Consider the following 25,552-nt stretch of genomic DNA (forward strand, 5'->3'; position numbering starts at 1 on the left):
AGTTTTAATGCATGATATGGCCTCTAGGAACTTGTAGGAGTAGTTGCTATCAATCTTGTTGAGTTTGGTTCACTTTTATTTTGAGTCACTGAAAATTTCAGAAATTTTTCAGAGGAAGAAAAATGTTTAGGAAAATGTACCAAGGTGGTTCCTCAAGGAAGCAAGGACCGAGGCTCGCGATACGTGAGCCGGACAATGAACTACCAAGGGAAGCTCAAGTGCGGCCTTGCGAATGGCCGTCAGAGGAGTTCATGGTCTAGGCAGTTCATCGCCTCCAAGCTGCAGCTCGTCAGGCAGTAGCTGCTGCATCTCAGTACGACCCCAGCTACAACTTTGGATATCCATCAGGCCAGCCATGGCCCTAGACCAACTTAGGCCAAAAGCCTAAGCTTGGGGGAGTACGTATTTCTCACCGACATTACATTCGTGTTCACACACTCATGCCAGTTGTCGGTGCTCATACTTTTTCATTGTACTATCCATGCTAGTTTACTTTGTTTTCCAGCATTCTTCTTGTGTGTTTGAAAAACCTTAAGAAAAACCAAAAAAATAGTTGTAGCTTTTAGCTAGTTTACTTTCCATTCCTGTAGTAATAGTAATTAAAAAGAAAACCGAAAAACATTTCTCGTTCTTCTTTTGCTTGTTGGGAGCTTTCCCGTGTAAATAGTTCTAGTTCTTTTCTTTTCTTTGGGGGTCGAGAGGAGAGGACCATGATGAAAATGTTGAGTGGCTCTCATATGCATTTTTAATCTAACCAAGAGCCCATATTACCTAGTCTTCTCATGTGTATGAATGCTTGCAGATTCCAGCTTAGTCTAATGCACGTGCACTATTATTATCCACATCGTTCGGTCGTGCAAGTGAAAGGCAATAATGACGATATATGATGAACTGATTGAGATGAGAAAAGCTGGTATGAACTCGACCTATCTTGTTTTTGTAAATATGATAAGTTCATCGTTCCTGATTCAGCCTATTATGAATAAAACATGTTTGCAATGACAATTAGAGATTATAGTTGCTCATGCCATGCTTAATTAGCTAGGAGTTTATAATGGTTTACCTTGCGTGCCAACATGCTATTAAAATGGTTGTGATGTGGTATGGTAGGGTGGTATCCTCCTTTGAATGATTCGAGTGGCTTGACTTGGCACATGTTCACACATGTAGTTGAAACAAAATCAACATAGCCTCCACGATATTTAGGTTCATGGTGAATTATATCCTACTCATGCTTGCACTCAGTGTTGATTAATTTTAATGCATGTTCATGACTGTTGTCGCTCTCTAGCTGGTCGCTTCCCAGTCTTTTTCTAGCCTTCACTTGTACTAAGCAGGAATACTTCTTATGCATCCACTTCCATAAACCCCAAAATTTATTCCATGTGAGTCCACCATACCTTCCTATATGCGGTATCTATCTGTCGTTCCAAGTAAATTTGTATGTGCCGAACTCTAAACCTTCAAATGAAATTCTATTTTGTATGCTCGAATATCTCATGTATCAACTAGTGTTGTCTATATCTTCCATGCTAGGTGGGTTATTCTCAAGAGGAGTGGACTCCGCTCCTCACTCACGAGAAAATGGCTGGTAACCGGGATGCCCAGTCCCATGCTCAAATCAAAATAATTGCAAACAAAACCCCCCTGGGACTCTTGTTAGTTGGAGGCACTCGTTGTTTCGAGCAAGCCATGGATTGATGCTTGTTGGTGGTGGGGGAGTATAAACTTTACCATTCTGTTTGGGAACCGCCTATAATGTGTGTAGCATGGAAGATATCGCCATCTCTTGGTTGTTATGTTGACAATGAAAGTATACCGCTCAAAATATTATTCATCTCTATTTCAAAACCGAGCTTTGGCACCTCTACAAATCCCTGCTTCCCTCTACGAAGGGCCTATCTATTTACTTTTATGTTGAGTCATCATCCTCTTATTAAATAGCACTAGTTGGAGAGCACCGCTGTCATTTGTATGCATTACTATTAGTTTACATTGAGTATGACTGGATCTCTTTTACGATGAATTACAATGATTAGTCAGTCCTTGAACTTCAAAGGTGCTCTGCATTTATGTTTTGCGGTCTCAGAAAGGGCTAGTGAGATACCATCTTGTTATATCATATTATGATTGTTTTGAGAAAGTGTTGTCATCCGAGATTTAATATTATTACTCGCTAGTTGATTATGCCATTGATATGAGTAACATGAGACCTAAGAGTTATTGTGAATATGGTTAGTTCATAATCGTTGCTGAAAACTTGAATGCTAGCTTTACATATTTACAACAACAAGATCAAGCAGAGTTTGTAAAAGTTTTTCTTTATCACTTTCAGTTTGTCAACTGAATTGCTTGAGGACAAGCAAAGATTTAAGCTTGGGGGAGTTGATACGTCTCCATCCTATCTACTTTTCGAACACTTTTGACCTTGTTTTGGACTCTAACTTTCATGATTTGAATGGAACTAACCCGGACTGACGCTGTTTTCAGCAAAATTGCCATGGTGTTATTTATGTGCAGAAACAAAAGTTCTTGTAATGACCTGAAACTTCATGAAGAATATTTTTGGAATATATAAAAAATACTGGCGAAAGAATCAACGTTAGGGGTCCCACACCCTGTCCACGAGGGTGGGGGCGCGCCTGCCCCCCCGGGGCGCGCCCCTACCTCGTGGCCCCCTGGAGCTCCTCCGACCTCAACTCCAACTCTATATATTCGTGTTCGGAGAGAAAAAATCAGAGAGAAAGATTCATCATGTTTTACGATACAAAGCCGCCGCCAAGCCCTAAACTCTCTCGGGAGGGCTGATCTGGAGTCAGTTCGGGGCTCCAGAGAGGGGAATCCGTCGCCATCGTCATCATCAACCATCCTCCATCACCAATTTCATGATGCTCACCGCCGTGCGTGAGTAATTCCATCGTAGGCTTGCTGGACGGTGATGGGTTGGATGAGATTTACCATGCAATCGAGTTAGTTTTGTTAGGGTTTGATCCCTAGTATCCACTATGTTCTGAGATTGATGTTGCTATGACTTTGCTATGCTTAATGATTGTCACTAGGTCTCAAGTGCCATGATTTCAGATCTGAACCTATTATGTTTTCATCAATATATGAGAGTTCTTGATCCTATCTTGCAAGTCTATAGTCACCTACTATGTGTTATGATCCGGCAACCCTGAAGTGACAATAATCGGGACCACTTCCGATGATGACCGTAGTTTGAGGAGTTCATGTATTCACTATGTGTTAATGCTTTGGTACGGTACTCTATTAAAAGGAGGCCTTGATATCCCTTAGTTTTCGCTAGGATCCCGCTGCCACGAGAGGGTAGGACAAAAGATGTCATGGAAGTTCTTTTCCATAAGCATGTATGACTATATTCGGAATACATGCCTACATTACATTGATGAATTGGAGCTAGTTCTGTGTCACCCTAGGTTATGACTGTTACATGATGAACCGCATCCGACATAATTCTCCATCACTGATCCATTGCCTACGAGCTTTCCATATATTGTTCTTCGCTTATTTACTTTTCCGTTGCTATTGTTATCATCACTACAAAATACCAAAAACATTACCTTTGCTACCTTTTCTTTTGCTATCGTTACCACTACTATCATATTACTTTGCTACTAAATACTGATGTCTACTACACAACCTTCTTCTTGTAGACGTTGTTGGGCCTCCAAGTGCAGAGGTTTGTAGGATAGTAGCAAATTTCCCTCAAGTGGATGACCTAAGGTTTATCAATCCGTAGGAGGCGTAGGATGAAGATGGTCTCTCTCAAGCAACCCTGCAACCAAATAACAAAGAGCCTCTTGTGTCCCCAACACACCCAATACAATGGTAAATTGTATAGGTGCACTAGTTCGGCGAAGAGATGGTGATGCAAGTGCAATATGGATAGTAGATAATGGTTTTTGTAATCTGAAAATATAAAACAGCAAGGTAACTAATGGTAAAAGTGAGCGTAAACGGTATTGCAATGCGTTGAAACAAGGCCTAGGGTTCATACTTTCACTAGTGCAAGTTCTCTCAACAATAATAACATAATTGGATCACATAACTATCCCTCAACATGCAATAAAGAGTCACTCCAAAGTCACAAATAGCGGAGAACAAACAAAGAGATTATGGTAGGGTAGAAACCACCTCAAAGTTATTCTTTCCAATCAATCCGTTGGGCTATTCCTATAAGTGTCACAAACAGCCCTAGAGTTTGTACTAGAATAACACCTTAAGACACAAATCAACCAAAACCCTAATTTCACCTAGATACTCCAATGTCACCTCAAGTATCCGTGGGTATGATTATACGATATGCATCACACAATCTCAGATTCATCTATTCAACCAACACATAGAACCTCAAAGAGTGCCCCAAAGTTCCTACCGAATAATCACGACGAAAACGTGTGCCAACCCCTATGCATAGGTTCATGGGCGGAACCCGCAAGTTGATCACCAAAACATACGTCAAGTGAATCACGTGATATCCCATTGTGACCACAGATACGCACGGCAAGACATACATCAAGTGTTCTCAAATCTTTAAAGACTCAATCCGATAAGATAACTTCAAAGGGGAAACTCAATCCATTACAAGAGAGTAGAGGGGAAGAAACATCATAGTATCCAAATATAATAGCAAAGCTCGCGATACATCAAGATCGTACTACCTCAAGAACACGAGAGAGAGAGAGAGAGATCAAACACATAGCTACTGGTACATACCCTCAGCCTCGAGCGAGAACTACTCCATCCTCGTCATGGATAGCACCAGGATGATGAAGATGGCCACCGGAGAGGGATTCCCCCTCCGGCAGGGTGCCGGAACGGGTCTAGATTGGTTTTCGGTGGCTACGGAGGCTTCTGGCGGTGGAACTGCCGATCTATTGTGCTCCCCGATTGTCTTAGGGTATATGGAGATATATATCAGGAAGAAGTACGTCAGGGGAGCCACGAGAGGCCCACGAGGGTGGAGGGCGCGCCCAGGGGGGTGGGCGCGCCCCCCCTACCTCGTGGCTTCCTCGAAGCTTCCTTGACGTGGACTCCAAGTCTCCCGGGTTGCTTTCCTTCCAAAAATAAGTTCCGTGAAATTTCAGGTGAATTGGACTCCGTTTGATTTTCCTTTTCTGCGATACTCTAAAACAAGGAAAAAACAGAAACTGGCACTGGGCTCTAGGTTAATAGGTTAGTCCCAAAAATAATATAAAAGTGTATAATAAAGCCCATAAACATCCAAAATAGAAGATAATATAGCATGGAGCAATCAAAAATTATAGATACGTTGGCGACGTATCAGCATCCCCAAGCTTAATTCATGCTCGTCCTCGAGTAGGTAAATGATAAAAACATAATTTTTGATGCGGAGTGCTACTTGGCATAATTTCAATGTAATTCTTCTTAATTGTGCTATGAATATTCAAATCCGAAAGATTCAAGCTAAAAGTTCATATTGACATAAAAATAATAATACTTCAAGCATACTAACTAAGCAATTATGTCCTCTCAAAATAACATGGCCAAAGAAAGTCCATCCCAACAAAATCATATAGTTTAGTCATGCTCCATTTTCATCACACAAGAATGCTCTCATCATGCACAACCCCCATGACAAGCCAAGCAATTGTTTCATACTTTAGTAATTTCAAACTTTATAAACCTTCACGCAATACATGAGCGCGAGCCATGAATATAGCACTATGGGTGGAATAGAATATGATGATGGGGGTTATGTGGAGAAGACAAAAAGGAGAAAGTCTCACATCGACGCAGCTAATCAATGGGCTAGGGAGATGCCCATCAATTGATGTCAATGCAAGGAGTAGGGATTGCCATGCAACGGATGCACTAGAGCTATAAATGTATTAAAGCTCAACAAAAGAAACTAAGTGGGTGTGCATCCAACTTGCTTGCTCATGAAGACCTAGGGCACTTGAGGAGGCCCATTGTTGGAATATACAAGCCAAGTTCTATAATGAAAAATTCCCACTAGTATATGAAAGTGACACCACAAAAGACTCTCTGTCATGAAGATTATGGTGCTACTTTGAAGCACAAGTGTGGCAAAGGATAGTAGCATTGTCCCTTTTTTTTATTTGGCCTTTCTTTTTTTTGCCTTTTTTGGCCTTTCTTTTCTTTTTCTTTTTTGGGGACAATGCTCTATTAATGATGATCATCACACTTCTATTTATTTACAACTCAAAGATTACAACTCGATACTAGAACAAAGTATGACTCTATATGAATGCGTTCGACGGTGTACCGGGATTGCGATGAATCAAGTGTGACATGTATGAAAAATTATGAACGGTGGCTTTGCCACAAATACGATGTCAACTATATGATCATGCAAAGCAATATTACAATGATGATGCGTGTCATAATAAATGGAACGGTGGAAAGTTGCATGGCAATATATCTCGGAATGGCTATGGAAATGCCATAATAGGTAGGTATGGTGGCTGTTTTGAGGAAGATATAAGGAGGTTTATGTGTGAAAGAGCATATCATATCACGGGGTTTGGATGCATCGACGAAGTTTGCACCAACTCTAAATGCGAGAAAGGGCAATGCACGGTACCGAAGAGGCTAGCAATGATGGAAGGGTGAGAGTGCGTATAATCCATGGACTCAACATTAGTCATAAAGAACTCACATGCTTATTGCAAAAATATACAAGTCATCAAAAACCAAGCACTACGTGCATGCTCCTAGGAGGATAGATTGGTAGGAAAAGACCATCGCTCGTCCCCGACCGCCACTCATAAGGAAGACGATCAAATAACACCTCATGTTTCAAATTTGTTACACAACGTTTACCATACGTGCATGCTACGGGACTTGCAAACTTCAACACAAGCATTTCTCAAATTCACAGCTACTCAACTAGCACGACTTTGATATTATTACCTCCATATCTCAAAACAATCATCAAGCATCAAACTTCTCTTAGTATTCAAAACACTCACAAGAAAGTTTTTACTATTCTTGGATGCCTAGCATATTAGGATTATTTAAGCAAATTACCATTCTATTTAAGACTCTCAAAATAATATAAGTGAAGCATGAGAGTTCATCTATTTATATAAAATAAAACCACCACCGTGCTCTAAAAAGATATAAGTGAAGCACTAGAGCAAATGACAAACTACTCCGAAAGATATAAGTGAAGATCAATGAATAGTCGAATAATTATGCAACTATGTGAAGACTCTCTAACATTTAAGAATTTCAGATCTTGGTACTTTATTTAAACAGCAAGCAAAACAAAAGAAAATAAAATGACACTCCAAGCAAAACACATATCATGTGGTGAATAAAAATATAGCTCCAAGTAAAGTTACCGATGAACGAAGACGAAGGAGGGGATGCCTTCCGGGGCATCCCCAAGCTTAGGCTTTTGGTTGTCCTTTAATATTTCCTTGGGGTTACTTGGGCATCCCCAAGATTAGGCTCTTGACACTCCTTATTCCATAGTCCATCGAATCTTTACCCAAAACTTGAAAACTTCACAACGCAAAACTTAAAGTAGAAAACTCGTGAGCTCCGTTAGCGAAAGAAAACAAAATACCACTTCAAGGTACTGTAATGAACTCATTCTTTTTTTATATTGGTGTTAAACCTACTTTATTCCAACTTATCTATGGTGTATAAACTATTTTACTAGCCATAGATTCATCAAAATAAGCAAACAACACACGCAAAACAGAATCTGTCAAAAACAGAACAATCTGTAGTAATCTGGATCAAACGTATACTTCTGGAACCCCAAAAATTCTAAAATAAAATTTTGGACCTGAGTAATTTATCTATTAATCATATGAAAAAATAATTAACTAAATATCACTCTCCAAATAAAAATGGCAGCAATTCTCGTGAGCGCTAAAGTTTCTGTTTTTTACAGCATGATCATAAAGACTTCACCCAAGTCTTCCCAAAGGTTCTACTTGGCACAAACACTAATTAAAACATAAAACCACATCTAAACAGAGGCTAGATGAATTATTTATTACTAAACAGGATCAAAAATCAAGGAACAAAAATAAAGTTGGGTTGCCTCCCAACAAGCGCTATCGTTTAACGCCCCTAGCTAGGCATGATGATTTCAACGATGCTCACATAAAAGATAAGAATTGTAACATAAAGAGAGCATCATGAAGAATATTACTAGCACATTTAAGTCTAACCCACTTCCTATGCATAGGGATTTTTTGAGCAAACAACTTGTGGGAACAAGAATCAACTTGCATAGGAAGGTAAAACAAGCATAACTTCAAAACTTTAAGCACATCGAGAGGAAACTTGATATTATTGCAATTCCTACAAGCATATATTCTTCCCTCATAATAATTTTCAGTAGCATCATGAATGAATTCAACAATATAACCAGCACCTAAAGCATTCTTTTCATGATCTACAAGCATAGAAATTTTATTACTCTCCACATAAGCAAAATTCTTCTCATTCGGAATAGTGTGAGTATCATAAGAAACTCGAATACTATGAATGTTTCCACATTAAAAGAGTACTGTTCAAAAAAGGGGTAACCATAATCATGACAAGTTTTATAAATATAATCACTACTTTTTATAGCATAAGTATCATCACAATAATCATCATAAGTAGGAGGCATGCTATCATCATTATAAATTTGCACATCAAAACTTGGGAGACTAAAAATATCATCTTCATTAAACGTAGCATCCCCAAGCTTGGGACTAACATTAATTACAGCAAATATATTCTCAAAAACATCATCTTCATCAAACATATCATCCCCAAGCTTGGGCCTTTTCATATCATAAGCATAATCACTCTCATAATCAATAGTATGGATAGCACCAATAGTATAGCAATTATCATATTCTTCCAAGCAAGTGCCAAAAAGATTTTCAAGATCATAAGAAGTATCATTATCTTCCACCATTATATTTTCATGAGGCACAATAGTAATAGGAGCAGCATTATTTGGGGGAGATATCTTTTTACCTCTCTTCCTTTTTCTTTTCTTCTTCTTCACCACATCATGTGTGGGTTCAATCCTCTTTTTGGAGCTCCTTATTAATGAGATTGGTTGAATAGGAGGCTCCTCCTCTTACCTGATTCATCATAAGAAATAATAGGAGGGTATTGGGAAGTCTCTTCCCTTTTGTTAACATTCTCTTCATCTTCTATTTCTTTTCTTTTCTTTATGTAATTGGCAATATAAGAATTTTCAATGCAATTCACCGCACAATACATATAAATCTTCTCTAGATCAAAATCAAGAAATCTATCAAGATTAAACTTTGGAATACCCTCAGTTATACATTTCATTTCCTCATACCCCAAAAGAAGACTAAGCTCTTTATGATGCTCAAGGGTAATCAAATCATCACAATTTTTTGATACGATTCGGTCATGAAACAATTTGCATTGGATATTTAAATGACCATGTTCATTGCAAAGTCCACAAGTACGGCCAAGAAAATTTAAATCTTCAGCACAAACATCTAGCCTTTCTTGCAACATTTTAGTTTCTAAGTACTTATGCCTCATGCAATATCTATCTTCCCTATTTGGTGTGTACTTACAAACCCAATGCACTCCACAAAAATTGACATGTTTATAGGAGACATTTTCATCATAACTAGTGCAATCATCATTAGTATCATGCTCATCATTCAAAGATTTAGTGCCAAACATTTTAATGCATTCTTCTTCTAACACTTTGGCACAATTTTCCTTCCCATCATACTCACGAAAGATATTAAAAAGATGAAGCGTATGAGGCAAACTTAATTCCATTTTTTTGTAATTTTCTTTTATAAACTAAACTAGTGATAAAACAAGAAACTAAAAGACTCGATTGCAAGATCTAAAGATATACCTTCAAGCGCTGACCTCCCCGGCAACGGCGCCAGAAAAGAGCTTGATGTCTACTACACAACCTTCTTCTTGTAGACGTTGTTGGGCCTCCAAGTGCAGAGGTTTGTAGGACAATAGCAAATTTCCCTCAAGTGGATGACCTAAGGTTTATCAATCCGTAGGAGGCGTAGGATGAAGATGGTCTCTCTCAAGCAACCCTGCAACCAAATAACAAAGAGCCTCTTGTGTCCCTAACACATCCAATACAATGGTAAATTGTATAGGTGCACTAGTTCGGCGAAGAGATGGTGATACAAGTGCAATATGGATAGTAGATAATGGTTTTTGTAATCTGAAAATATAAAAACAGCAAGGTAACTAATGGTAAAAGTGAGCGTAAATGGTATTGCAATGCGTTGAAACAAGGCCTATGGTTCATACTTTCACTAGTGCAAGTTCTCTCAACAATAATAACATAATTGGATCACATAACTATCCCTCAACATGCAACAAAGAGTCACTCCAAAGTCACAAATAGCGGAGAACAAACGAAGAGATTATGGTAGGGTAGAAACCACCTCAAAGTTATTCTTTCCAATCAATCCGTTGGGCTATTCCTATAAGTGTCACAAACAGCCCTAGAGTTTGTACTAGAATAACACCTTAAGACACAAATCAACCAAAACCCTAATTTCACCTAGATACTCCAATGTCACCTCAAGTATCCGTGGGTATGATTATACAATATGCATCACACAATCTCAGATTCATCTATTCAACCAACACATAGAACCTCAAAGAGTGCCCCAAAGTTCCTACCGAATAATCACGACGAAAACGTGTGCCAACCCCTATGCATAGGTTCATGGGCGGAACCCGCAAGTTGATCACCAAAACATACGTCAAGTGAATCACGTGATATCCCATTGTGACCACAGATACGCACGGCAAGACATACATCAAGTGTTCTCAAATCTTTAAAGACTCAATCTGATAAGATAACTTCAAAGGGGAAACTCAATCCATTACAAGAGAGTAGAGGGGGAGAAACATCATAGGATCCAAATATAATAGCAAAGCTCGTGATACATCAAGATCGTACCACCTCAAGAACACGAGAGAGAGAGAGAGAGAGATCAAACACATAGCTACTGGTACATACCCTCAGCCCCGAGGGAGAACTACTCCCTCCTCGTCATGGAGAGCACCGGGATGATGAAGATGGCCACCGGAGAGGGATTCCCCCCTCCGGCAGGGTGCCGGAACGGGTCTAGATTGGTTTTCGGTGGCTACGGAGGCTTCTGGCGGCGGAACTCCCGATCTATTGTGCTCCCCGATCATTTTAGGGTATATGGAGATATATAGGAGGAAGAAGTACGTCAGGGGAGCCACGAGGGGTCCACGAGGGTGGAGGGTGCGCCCAGGGGGGTGGGCGCGCCCCCTACCTTGTGGCTTCCTCGAAGCTTCCTTGACGTGGACTCCAAGTCTCCCGGATTGCTTTCCTTCCAAAAATAAGTTCCGTGAAGTTTCAGGTCAATTGGACTCCGTTTGATTTTTCCTTTTCTGCGATACTCTAAAACAAGGAAAAAACAGAAACTGGCATTGGGCTCTAGGTTAATAGGTTAGTCCCAAAAATAATATAAAAGTGTATAATAAAGCCCATAAACATCCAACACAGAAGATAATATAGCATGGAGCAATCAAAAATTATAGATATGTTGGAGATGTATCAAATACTTTGCTGCAGATATTAAGTTTCCAGGTGTGGTTGAATTAACAACTCAGCTGCTAATACTTGAGAATATTCTTTGGCTCCCCTTGTGTCGAATCAATAAATTTGGGTTGAATACTCTACCCTCGAAAACTGTTGCGATCCCCTATACTTGTGGGTTATCATGTGCTGGTTGTGTTTTCATGGAAAGAACCATTGATCAAGTTGAATTGCTATTGAATAATATGTTGACTAATGGAAATAATTGGACAATTCCTGAACCAACTCCTAAGCCAACTCCGAAGAAAGGGGTATTCTATTTCTCAGTCCTGAAGATATTCCAGAGGCAAAGGAATCTATGAAAGAAAAAGGTATTAAAGCTGAAGATGTTAAGAATTTACCACCTATTGAAGAAATACATGGTCTTGATAACCCGACACAGATAGTAAAGGAAAATTCTCTCTATAGATTTGTTAAATGTGAAATCCCATTTACTAAGTTTGCTAGCTAATGCTTGGATGAGTTTGATGACTTTATGGTTAAACAAGAAAACTTCAATGCTTATGTTGGTAGACAATTGAAATACAATGTTGATATGCTTGAACACTTGAGTGATTATATGTCTAGAGTTAAAGGTGAACTTAAACTTATTAGTAAACATGTCTCTATGGTTACCACTCCAGTAGAACAAGTGCTTAAAGCTCAGATTGATTTGCTCAATGAATTAAATAATAAGAAAAATGATAATGTTGTTAGAGTTATGACTAGAGGTGGTAAAATGACTCGGGAACCTTTGTATCCTGAGGGCCATCCTAAGATAATTGAGCAAGATTCTCAGAGAATTCATGTTGAAGCACCTGGTCCTTCTAAGAGGAAGAAAAAGAAAAATGATAGGACTTTGCATGCTTCTAGTGAACCTATTGTTGACACATCTGAGAATCCCGATGATATTTCTATTTATGATACTGAAACACAATTTGGTAATGAACATGAACCTAGTGATAATTTTAATGATGATGTTCATGTTAATGCTCAACCTAGCAATGATAATGATGTAGAGATTGAACCTGCTGTTGATCTTGATAACCCACAATCAAAGAATTAACGTTATGATAAGAGAGACTTTGTTGCTAGGAAACACGGTAAAGAAAGAGAACCATGGGTTCAGAAAACCATGCCTTTTCCTCCTAAACCATCCAAGAAAAAGGATGATGAGGATTTTGAGCGCTTTGCCGAAATGATTAGACCTATCTTTTTGCGTATGCATTTGACTGATATGCTTAAAATGAATCCTTATGCTAAGTATATGAAGGAAATTGTTAGTAATAAGAGAAAGATACCAGAAGCTGGAATTTCCACCATGCTTGCTAATTATACTTTTAAGGGTGGAATACCAAAGAAACTTGGAGATCCAGGAGTACCAACTATACCATGCTCCATTAAAAGAAACTATGTTAAAACTGCTTTATGTGATCTTGGCGCCGGTGTTAGTGTTATGCCTCTCTCTTTATATCGTAGACTTGATTTGAATAAGTTGACACCTACTGAGATATCTTTGCAAATGGCTGATAAATCAACTGCTATACCTGTCGGTATTTGTGAGGATGTGCCTATTGTGGTTGCAAACGTTACTATTTTAACGGACTTTGTCATTCTTGATATTCCCGAGGACGATAATATGTCTATTATTCTTGAAAGACCCTTTTTGAATACTGCAGGGGCTGTTAATGATTGCAACAAAGGCAATGTCACTTTTCATGTTAATGGTAATGAGCATACGGTGCACTTTCCGAGGAAACAACCTCAAGTCCACAGTATCAGTTCTATTGGAAAATTTTCAACAATCACTATTGGAGGTTTTGAATTTCCTCTTCCTACTGTCAAGAAGAAATATGATATTCTTATTGTTGGGGATGTGCATATCCCCGTAGAGGTAACCTAGTGTTATTCGAAACTTCTCCGTTTTCATGTTATTCGAAATGAGTTTGTTAACAAGACCTGATCAACCTTGTTAGTGGATTCCTTTTGATGAGCATGAGATGGATGAAGTTAGAAAGCACAACTCTCTGTACCCTCCTTTTACTTTCTGTTATTTATGTTAAATAGAGCAAAAATAGTATTGTTTGTCTGTTTTCTGGATTATCCATGCAATAAAAAAATACCCTGAAAATAAAAGTTCTCCAAATGCCCTGAAAATGAAATATGATTTTTTCTAGAATATTTGAGGATTTTAGGCACTGAGAACACAGCAGGGAGAGCAGCCACGTGCCCACGAGGGTGGAGGGCGCGCCCTACCCCCTGGGCGCGCCCCCTGCCTCATGGACCCCATGTGGGTCCCCTCCACTTATCCTTGCACCCACAACTTCGTCTTGCTCCAGAAAAAATCATCCACCAGCTCAAACCCAAGTTCTTGCTCATCTTGCTGCCATTTTCGATCTCCTTGCTCAAGGCTCCATTCACAAAACTGCTTTGGGGGATTGTTCTTTGGTATGTGACTCCTCCAATGGTCCAATTAGTTTTTGTTCTAATGCTTTATTCAGTGCAAATTTTTGCTGCTTAGGTGACCATGTTCTTGAGCTTGCATGTCAAATTTATGTGGTCAAAAGTAGTTTTAATGCATGAAATGACCTCTAGGCACTTGTATGAGTAGTTGCTATCAATTTTGTTGAGTTTGGTTCACTTTTATTTTGAGTCACTAAAAATTCAGAAATTTTTCAGAGGAAGAAATATGTTTAGGAAAATGTACCAAGGTGGTTCCTCAAGGAAGCAAGGACCCAGGCCCGCGATACGTGAGCCGGACAATGAACTACCAAGAGAAGCTCAAGTGCGGCCTTGTGAATGGCCGTCCGAAGATTTCATGGTCCAGGCAGGCATCAAGGAAGAATTTGACGCATATTTGCGTAACGCTGATCTTGAGAGTTTCGAGACAGATAAGTGCCTCCAATATTATCACCTAACTGATTCATTTGTGAGAAGGTTTAAATTTACATCATCGCGCAATTCTCACAATGTCCTATTTGATCTGTATGATAAATCTTATACCGTGGACTTAGAAGATTTTAATACTGCTTGTAAACTCCCACAGTGGGGTAGTGCTAGTGAACCTCGCAAATCTGAATTTAAAGATTTCCGTGCTAGTATCACTGCGGGGGAATCTAGAGAAATAACACAAGCTACCATAGGGAGCATTCATTTTCCTGCCATACATTATTTTGCTCTTTTTATAGGTAGATGCATAAACGGTAAGGATGAGGCATGTCATATGTGTGTTCTGGATCTTACTGTTCTCAAGAGTGCTGTATTAGGAGATAGACAATATAACTTGGGGGCCATTGTTGCACGTAGGTTGCATAATACCCATATTAATGGAGATTTGTTCGGTGGAATTTATGCAATCCGTTTAGCTAATTTTCTTGAGGTACCCATACGTGGATATGATATTGAGTTGCCCCCTGCTTATCTAGATTATAATGCTATGGTTCGTCATCAGTTTGTTGAGAGGAATGATCAGTTCCTCCAGTACCGACTAATCTTTGACAGAAGGCGCACCTTCCACATTGCTCTCCCTGCTCCTGCTTTCTTTGACTTTCAGACAAAAGGGAGATATGTTATAACCAGGGAGGAGGCGAGTGAGTACGAGAGGGGGACGGAGGCAGCACGCCTCCAAGTTGCAGCTCATGAGGCGATTGCTGCTACTTCTCAGTACGACCCCAACTACCATTTTGATCCATTGGCATAGACCAACTTAGGCCAAAATCCTAAGCTTGGGGGAGTACGTATTTCTCACCGACATTACATTCATATTCACACACTCATGCCTGTTGTCGGTGCTCATACTTTTTCATTGTATCATCCATGCATGTTTATTTTCTTTTTAAGCTTTCTTCTTGTGTGTTTGAAAAACCTTAAGAAAAACCAAAAAAAAAAATTTAGCTGTAGCTTTTAACTAGTTTACTTTCCATGCATGTAGTAGTAGTAAGTAAAAAAAGAAAACCCAAAAAGATTTCTCGTTCTTCTTTTGCTTGTTGGGAACTTTCCCGTGTAAATAGTTTTGTTTCTTTTCTTTCCTTTGGGGGTCGAGAGGAGAAGACCTAATGAAAATGTTGAGTGGCTCTTATATGCATTATTGTGATCTAACAAAGAGCCCATATTACCTTGTCTTCTCTCTTGAATTGAATGCTTGTAGATTCCGGCTTAGTCCAATGCACGTGCACTATTATTATTATCCACACCATTCGGTCGTGCAAGTAAAAGGCAATAATGACGATATATGATGAACTGATTGAGATGAGAAAAGTTGGTATGAAGTCGGCCTCTCTTGTTTTTGTAAATATGATTAATCCATCATTCCTGATTCAGCCTATTATGAATGAAACATGTTTGCAATAACAATTAGAGATTATAGTTTCTTATGCTATGCTTAATTTGCTAGGAGTTTATAATGGTTTACCTTGCGTGCCAACATGCTATTAAAATGGTTGTGATGTGGTATGATATGGTGGTATCCTCCTTTGAACGATTCCAGTGGCTTGACTTGGCACATGTTCACGCATGTAGTTGAAATAAAATCAACATAGCCTCTACGATATTTATGTTCATGGTGAATTATATCCTACTCATGCTCGCATTCAGTGTTGATTAATTTTAATGCATGTTCATGACTGTTGTCGCTCTCTAACTGGTCGCTTCCCAGTCTATTTCTAGCCTTCACTTGTACTAAGCGGGAATACTGCTTGTGCATCGAATTCCATAAACCCCAAAATTATTCCATATGAGTCCACCATACCTTCCTATATACGGTATCTACCTGCCGTTCCATGTAAATTTGTATGTTCCAAACTCTAAACCTTCAAATAAACATTCTGTTTGTATGCTCGAATAGCTCATGTATCAACTAGGTTTGTTTGTATCCTCCATGCTAGGCGGGTTATTCTCAAGAGGAGTGGACTCCGCTCCTCATTCACGAGAAAATGGCTGGTCACCGGGATGCCCAGTCCCATGCTCAATTCAAATCAAAATAATTGCAAACAAAACTCCCCCAGGATTGTTGTTAGTTGGAGGCACCCATTGTTTCGGGCAAGCCATGGATTGATGCTTGTTGGTGGTGGGGGAGTATAAACTTTACCATTCTGCTTGGGAACCGCCTATAATGTGTGTAGCATGGAAGATATTGAGATCTCTCGGTTGTTATGTTGACAATGAAAGTATACCGCTCAAAATATTATTCATCTCTATTTCAAAATCGAGCTATGGCACCTCTACAAATCCTTGCTTCCCTTTGCGAAGGGCCTATCTATTTACTTTTATGTTGAGTCATCATCCTCTTATTAAAAAGCACCAGTTGGAGAGCACCGCTGTCATTTGCACGTATTATCGTTAGTTTACATTGAGTATGACTTGACTGGATCTCTTTTACCATGAATTACAATGTCTAGTCGGTCCTTGATCTTTAAAGGTGCTCTGCATTTATGTTTTGCGGTCTCAAAAAGGGCTAGCGAGATACCATCTTATTATATCATATCATGATTGTTTTGAGAAAGTGTTGTCATCCGAGATTTATTATTATTGCTCGCTAGTTGATTATGACATTGATATGAGTAAACATGACACCTAAATGTTATTGTGAATATGGTTAGTTCATAATCTTTGCTACTTGAATGCTGACTTTACTTATTTACAACAACAAGAGCAAACAGAGTTTGTAAAAGTTTTTCTTTATCATTTTCAGTTTATCAGCTGAATTGCTTGAGGACAAGCAAAGGTTTAAGCTTGGGGGAGTTGATACGTCTCCGTCGTATCTACTTTTCCAAACACTTTTGCCCTTGTTTTGGACTCTAACTTGCATTTTGAATGGAACTAACCCAGACTGACGTCATTTTCAGCAGTATTGCCATGGTGTTATTTTTGTGCAGAAATAAAAGTTCTCGAAATCACCTGAAAATCAACGGAGATTATTTTCGAAATATATAAAAAATACTGGCGAAAGAATCAACGTCAGGGGCCCACACCCTGTCCACGAGGGTGGGGGCGCGCCTACCCCCTGGGCGCGCCCCCTGCCTCGTGGGCCCCTTGACGCTCCACCGACCTCAACTCCAACTCCATATATTCATGTTCGGGGATAAAAAAATAAGAGAGAAGAATTCATCGCGTTTTACAATACTGAGCCACCGCCATGCCCTAAACTCTCTCGGGAGGGCTGATCTGGAGCCGTTAGGGGCCCTGGAGAGGGGAATCCGTCGCCATCGTCATCATCAACCTTCCTCCATCACCAATTTCATGATGCTCACCGCCGTGCGTGAGTAATTTCATTGTACGCTTGCTGGACGATGATGGGTTGGATGAGATTTATCATGTAATCGAGTTAGTTTTGTTAGGGTTTGATCCCTAGTATCCACTACGTTCTGAGATTGATGTTGCTATGACTTTGCTATACTTAATGCTTGTCACTAGGGCCCGAGTCCCATGATTTCAGATCTGAACCTATTATGTTTTCATGAATGTATGTGAGTTCTTGATCCTATCTTGTAAGTCTATAGTCACCTATTATGTGTTATGATCCGTTAACCCCGAAGTGACAATAATCGGGATACTTACCAGTGATGACCGTAGTTTGAGGAGTTCATGTATTCATTATGTGTTAATACTTTGTTCCGGTACTCTATTAAAAGGAGGCCTTAATATCCCTTAGTTTACAATAGGACCCCGCTGCCACGGGAGGGTAGGACAAAAGATGTCATGCAAGTTCTTTTCCATAAGCATGTATGACTATATTTGGAATACATGCCTACATTGCATTGATGAACTAGAGCTAGTTCTGTGTCACCCTATGTCATAACTGTTGCATGATTGGTCGCATCCGACATAATTATCCATCACCGATCCAATGCCTACGAGCTTTTCATATATTGTTCTTCGCTTATTTACTTTTTCATTGCTACCGTTACCATTACTATCATATTACTTTGCTACTAAATACCTTGCTGCAGATATTAAGTTATTCAGGTGTGGTTGAATTGACAACTCAACTACTAATACTTGAGAATATTCTTTGACTTCCATTGTGTCGAATCAATAAATTTGGGTTGAATACTCTACCCTCGAAAACTTTTGCGATCCCCTATACTTGTGGGTTATCAGTGATCTCATCCAGGACTCCAAACAAACTTCGGTCATCAAATCACATAACTCATAATACAAATCGTCATCGAACGTTAAGCGTGCGGACCCTACGGGTTTGAGAACTATGTAGACATGACCGAGACACATCTCCAGTCAATAACCAATAGCAGAACCTGGATGCTCATATTGGCTCCTACATATTCTATGAAGATCTTTATCGGTCAAACCGCATAGCAACATACGTTGTTCCCTTTGTCATCGGTATGTTACTTGCCCGGGATTCGATCATCGGTATCATCATACCTAGTTCAATCTCGTTACCAGCAAGTCTCTTTACTCGTTCCGTAATGCATCATCCCGCAACTATCTCATTAGTCACATTGCTTGCAAGGCTTATAGTGATGAGCATTATCGAGAGGGCCCAGAGATACCTCTCCGATACACGGAGTGACAAATCCTAATCTTGATCTATGCCAACTCAACAAACACCTTCGGAGACACATGTAGAGCAACTTTATAATCACCTTGTTACGTTGTGATGTTTGATAGCACACAAAGTGTTCCTTTGGTATTCGGAAGTTGCATAATCTCATAATCATAGGAATAAGTATAAGTCATGAAGAAAGCAATAGCAATAAAACTAAATGATCATTATGCTAAGCTAACGGATGGGTCTTGTCCATCACATCATTCTCTAATAATGTGATCCCATTCATCAAATGACAACACATGTCTATGGTGAGGAAACTTAACCATCTTTGATTAACGAGCTAGTCAAGTAGATGCATACTAGGGACACTCTATTTGTCTATGTATTCACACATGTACTAAGTTTTTGGTTAATATAATTCTAGCATGAATAATAAACATTTATCATGATATAAGGAAATATAAATAACAACTTTATTATTGCCTCTAGGGCATATTTCTTTCATGCACTACCATGAGGAGGCTGTGCTAACTCACTTCTGCAAGGTCATCCGTGCCCCCAAGCTCTAGTGCATACCAATGCCCTTGGACTTCACGAAGAATTTCCCGGCCGTGCTGACGGAATTCAAGCTGAAGACGAACACCGGCTGCTCATGGAGGGTCACGGTGAAGCTGATGAACGACACCCTTGATTAGGGTTGGGCCTCCTTCGCTGCCGTCCATCGGGTTAAGATTGGGTACATGGTGACCTTGAAGTTGCTGACTCCCGACACACTCAAGGCCATTGTCTTCAACGAAGACAACATTGAAGTGGTGACCAAGTGCGGGAGGCACGACGATGCTTTCGGCTTTAACGTCTAGGAGAGCACTGGTTTGGTTATTAGTTTAATGTCGTACTGATTTTGTTCAAAATTGCTTGGTTTAAGTGTCGTACAATCATCAAAACTGTTAAGTTTGGTTTAAAACTATGTTTATATGTGTCTATTTGTGTGTCTTTAGTTTTTTCTGCATGCCTAGTGTGCTAGTAACCTCGTGACCTCGATGAGGAGGTTACCAGACAACACGCATTGCATGTAACCAAACATCATGACTTGTGTTTCCGCCTAAACAAGCGGACGACTAAACAGCCTACCTTCAATTTCGCCCCAGGCAGGCTAAAGGGTATGCAGGCAACCAAACAACATGTAAATGTTGGTTTTGCTCTTTTTTAGTCGGGCTCAACTGTGTCAAGTATGCAATGCAGACAAAGTTGCTACGGCAACCAAACACGCCCAAAGCAGCCCTATACTAGCAGTTTGCTACTGTTTTTTTTGCATATTTTTCTATTTGCTTGACTAATTTTTCTCTGTGATATTGTGAACAAATAGTTAAATATTTGCATAACCTTTTATCATTTATTTTCTTTTCAAAATGCATGTACTCTCTTCGTCCAAAAAAACTTGTCTAAGACAGACGGAGGTAATATAAGACAAATTATTTTGGACGGGGGTAATATAAGACAAGCTTTTTTGACGAAGGTCATATAGTTCATGTCATATCCGGAGTCAGTTCCAGTTAGTCGATAGTGTGCCCTGCTGTATAGAGACGACACTAAAGCTGGTTGTAATGAGGAGTATCATATACTAGCATGCATATGATACTAGTGTATGATATTACCTTCCTAATTTATAGTATCATGTAGTACTTTATTTATTGTCATGCATGACACATATTAGCATAGCATTTATTATGATACGGTATCATGATATGATACTCAACGCTCTCTTTTTTCATTTAATTCTATGAGACCTCATCAAAATTATTTAGTTGGCATACATAATATTAGCTATGATACTGCATTACGATCAGCCTACCGCACTGTAGTAGCTCAATAATTCTGATCTCCCTTTCAGTTTTGGTAGGTTTCGTGTCACACCATCTAATAACACCAAATCATACGACTTAACATTATTGAGCTCTCCTTTTTCTGACACTCCCATTCACCTTTCCCGTGGACTTTTAGTATATTCACAGATACTTCCAACCCCTGGAGATATCCAGCATGGACCCCAAATCCCAAACTATCAATGAATCAATCCCATGACCCACTATTAATTGACCGCGCAACGGAGCCGAAAGGGTAATATCGTAAATTCCGTTTCGAGCAGTGGCCGAGCTAAGCTAACCACCTGTCTTCTCCTGCCCGCAGCCGCAAGCAACTTGGCAGGTAAGCTATGTCATAGGCCACACCAAACACATCACTTGGGAGGGGCGGCCATTATCTTTCTTTCCGAGAACTCATCAAGAAATTTGGTAGATAGGTTACACAGATCTTGGCCTCCTCTTCCTGAGAATTCAACGCCGGTTCACGATGTCTGTCGAGCTGCTGACGAAATTCCTCACGTAAGTGGATTTCTCCGTGCTCCTTTCTACCTCTGTTGCCTGTAATTTTTGGCGGGATTTTCGATGCCTCTGCTTTCTCGGCTCGATCGCTGATCGCTTGGGCTGCAGGGTTCTGTTCGGGTATGCCATGCCGGCGTTGGAGTGCTTCAAGGCGGTCGAGCAGCGGACCGGGCGGACCGATCAGCTCCGGTTTTGGTGCCAGTATTGGTACTGATCCACGAGCCTTTATCTCTCGAGTAATCCTCATTCTTTGGTTTGTTGGATCCGTCCGTACGCGATGCTTAAAATTGCTAGAATTAGGATTTAGGACGCGCCAGTACCAAGTTTCAGCAATTTTGGGGCGCATCACGCAATTGCCAAAATGCCTATGTAGTTTCACTTCGTGAGATACTGGGATGGAATAACTGGCTAGAGATCTTGGTCTTGCAGAGCTTGACGAATTTCAGCAACTTTGCAGGATCATACTAGTCATCCTGGTCATATTCGACGAAATCGCAGGCGCCCTAATATCGAGGTACTAATCACCAATCACAACTCATTGACTCATCAAATGTGGCCGCCGTACTCGGTACTCTGCTCTACGCCTCTTTTGAAAGAAAGAAATCTGTTGTCTGACAAACCATTTCGTCGGATCGCAGGATTCCGATGTACTATGAAGTCAAGCTCGCCTTCCTCGTCTACCTCTGGTACCCACAGACAAGGGTAGGTTGCCAAGTTATGGTGGTCTGTTGATTGATCCATGTCTGAACAGAGACCTTCTGCCCGTTGACCAGGGGTCTGACATCGTGTACGAGAACTTCGTGCGGCCGCTGGTGATGCAGTACGAGCCCAACATCGAGGAGAGGCTGCGGTACCTGCGGGCCAACGCCGGCGACCTCATCGTCTTCTACCTCAAGAACTTCACCGACAGGGGATACGAGCTCTTCCTCCGGGTCCTTGACTTCGCTCAGTCGCAGGCGTCCAGTGGCTCAAGGACAAGGGTATACCCTGGATACTTTTTTCTGTCGCTTTGGTAGCTAACTGTGTCAGATGTTACATGTCGCGATTTTGTTTGTGCTGGTGCGCAGAGGTTCTTCTCGTTCCGAGGGGACCGGGCTGAGAGGCCGAGCTTCGTCGACGACGACTACGTCCACGGCAGCGATCGGAGGAGCGCGGCCAGGCAGCGGCGACCCCGCGGTGCTGATTACTAGCGGGCTAGCTAGGATGGTCGTGGTAGGATAAGACTGCAAAGAAACCTGAATGGTTGTAGCCGACTTGTAGGACAAATATCGAAACGTAAAAATGGTTGACATGAACAGAGCTACTCCTATTTGATTGTGGATATTTAGGTGGTATAGGTTTCCATGTAACTCGATGTTCAGGCTGATTATCATTAATAGTTTGGTAAAGTAATTTTGTTTTATTTTTATTTTATTTTTTGGCCCTGGATTTTCCATATTTATGCTGCTACACCAACAATCCGATTTTAAGAATTATAAGCAAAATCATTGCGATAGAACATTGAAAAACTAAAAGCTACACCAAAGCGATCTAGAATCGTTATCTCAAATTCCACCAATTGCAGGGGCGAAGCCAGAAAATTTAGTCATTGGATTCACTTGTTAACTCATGAGGATTTGATACGAATTAGTTAAGCATAAAAGCTATTTTACACCATCTTACAACACCCAAAATAACAAAACAAATAGAAATATGATAGTACCTACTACATATTTTGCTATGTTAATAGTTGAAGAGTATAAGACATACCAGTTGGGTGAAATTCTAAAACCACTTGTTTAGATACTATAAATAAATTAGTACCCAAATAACTTCATAGCTCCTCATCTTTCTGAAAACAGTAAACACAGGACAAGTTAGTTTGACAAGTTTAATATAAGTACCATCAAGCCAAAAAAGAAGAAGTAAAGTTGCTCATATTTTAGAGTGTCTCCTTTTTATTTGTCTCATTATCTTAAAAAGACCAAACACTGGATCATTACGAATGGTAGAAAACATCTATTTCTTCCCATAGCAAATTAGACAATCATTTATAAACCGTTCACCCATTTTGTTGCACCGCTTTTCTTTGGCATCATTAAATCGCCGTTGAGTATCTTCAAATTTCTCTCTGTGGATAATCAAACTTAGCCAGTGGTTTCTAATTCCCGCAGTTAAATATTTGCGTGTAATCTCAACTTGCTCCTGGCGTTTACTTGTGTATTATGAAATTCTCTGCCAATCCATTGGATCATTAGGCAACTGATCCAAATTAATTCCTCCAATGTGTGAGAAGACTAATTGCAATGACATATTTGATGAATTTTGCCTACATCTAACAGGTCATCTTAACATGTCTGCATCTTTGTCTTGATGTGGTGATCGATTCCTCTTTTAAGAATATTGTTCCATCATCTGGATCAATCAAAGTCCGTGATGTACATTAGCAAACTAGAGCAGAAATATTGTCATGGTACTAGACTATTATGCTAGACAGAACTGCAATCTCACAAGTCTGTACCTTCAATTTGGAATTGAATTGACGGCTTGCCGCTGGGTTCCGATGATGGATGGATGGATAAACAGAAGAGACGAGAGGAGAGAGGCCAGAGGTGAATTGGCGAATTGAACGAGTAAAGGCGTGGCGGCGGCTGCGTAGGAATCGTATGTGTACAGTTCACGATTGAGAGACCTTTTTTTTTGAGGATCGATTGAAAGACCTGGGTAGCTGTGGGCACCGAGGCAATTTACTTATGGGCCTTTGGGCCGTTTTAGCCTATCCACCGAGGCAGTTCACGAGATTGATGGGGTCAGCCTAATCTTTTTACTGGGTTCAGGCGTACAAACTACCTGCCGATACGTACGTAGCTACCAAGTTTCGTTGGGTTCAACTACACCCAACCATACAACGGTGGCCCCGCCACTGACCAATTGCATCACGATGTTCTTCCATGTAAATGGTAGCAAAGCAGAGTATTTTCTTTCTTATAAAAAGGGGGAAAATGGAGAAGATCAGTACTTGCACAGGCTAGACTAACCTCAAAGAAATCGGAAAAGAACATACCTGCGCATGATAGACTATCTGCAAAGGTTTGAATAGTTGCATGAGTCGTCTACAAAAAAAGTGAAAAATAGTAGACCCTTGAACACATTGTGGTCTAGGACACTCCCCACATAATGCAGATGAATTGAATTGCCGCCACGTTGTTGTGGAACTTAGGAAGAAGACAATGATCATGATAAAATAAAGTAGGAGAAGCTGAAACACCACTAGCCCCAGACAACAGCTACAAAGGCACGCCGGAACAGAGATGGAGCTAGGAGATATTTATTCCACACAACATATCTCAAGTATTGAAACTCCATTGACGAGGGCACACAAAGCAAGCATGAAAACCTTAAGTAAAGATCTGGAGTTTCACCCACCTCTTAGTGGCAAATACACCGGCAAAGATGAGGGGAACTGGGAGACAATCATGGTACCGTCGGCTATGTGTTCTCCTCCGCGTGATCATATATATAGGCTTTGCTCCCGCTAGCCCAACACGAATCGTAGCTTCATTCAGATTGGGTCTGCTTTCAAAGCCAAGTCTCGCCTAGCACTTAGTTGGCCTGACCCATATAACCCTATGGTATGAACAAATTAACATGCATGCGGCATTTTGTCGGATAGAAAGTAAAATGTCGCATGTTGTAATGCCAATTAGTGGATCTCTCAAATATTTGAAAGATCAGGTGTGGAAGCATGCTCAAGGATGAATTGAGCAACCATTGTCTTGGGGGGGGTGTGGAGTGTCTCATTGAACCAGAGTTTCTAGTGAGGAAGAAAGCATGGAAAAAGGAAACCTCAATGGATGTTGTAGGAGATAATGACATGACCTACATTTTGTGGTGACTTGGGATTAAGGGACACTGAACTCTTTAACATTGCGTTGCTTGCATGTCAAGCACAACAAATCATACGATCTCCATAAATTCTACATTCATGAATACTAAAAGCATTCTACATGGCAAGTGCAAACATTTTGTAGGATAAATTAGACTCGAGGTCATCAATATTTAGCATCCATCCGTGAG

The 25,552-nt window shown here is 40.3% G+C and overlaps 1 protein-coding gene across 1 annotated transcript; it reads left to right on the plus strand.

Moving 5' to 3' along the window:
* The first annotated feature begins 21,295 nt into the window (after positions 1-21,295).
* On the plus strand, positions 21,296-22,909 carry LOC125541719 (putative HVA22-like protein g). The gene is made up of 6 exons (XM_048705063.2): positions 21,296-21,496; positions 21,605-21,703; positions 21,954-22,010; positions 22,135-22,198; positions 22,270-22,476; positions 22,564-22,909. The coding sequence occupies exons 1-6, from the start codon at positions 21,465-21,467 to the stop codon at positions 22,684-22,686; spliced, it is 582 nt and encodes a 193-aa protein (XP_048561020.1). The 5' UTR covers positions 21,296-21,464; the 3' UTR covers positions 22,687-22,909.
* The last annotated feature ends 2,643 nt before the right edge of the window (positions 22,910-25,552 follow it).

Source organism: Triticum urartu, chromosome 2A (genome assembly GCF_056163025.1).
Source record: "Triticum urartu cultivar PI428250 chromosome 2A, HENAU_Tu73, whole genome shotgun sequence".
Lineage (NCBI taxonomy): Eukaryota > Viridiplantae > Streptophyta > Magnoliopsida > Poales > Poaceae > Triticum > Triticum urartu.

Excerpts from the sequence above, each read along its gene's own strand:
- LOC125541719 (XM_048705063.2), top strand. The coding sequence starts at position 21,465 with ATGTCTGTCGAGCTGCTGACGAAATTCCTCAC. Across the intron at positions 21,704-21,953 it reads CGGTTTTGGTGCCAGTATTG|GATCATACTAGTCATCCTGG; the intron begins GTACTGATCCAC and ends GCAACTTTGCAG. Across the intron at positions 22,011-22,134 it reads GCAGGCGCCCTAATATCGAG|GATTCCGATGTACTATGAAG; the intron begins GTACTAATCACC and ends GTCGGATCGCAG.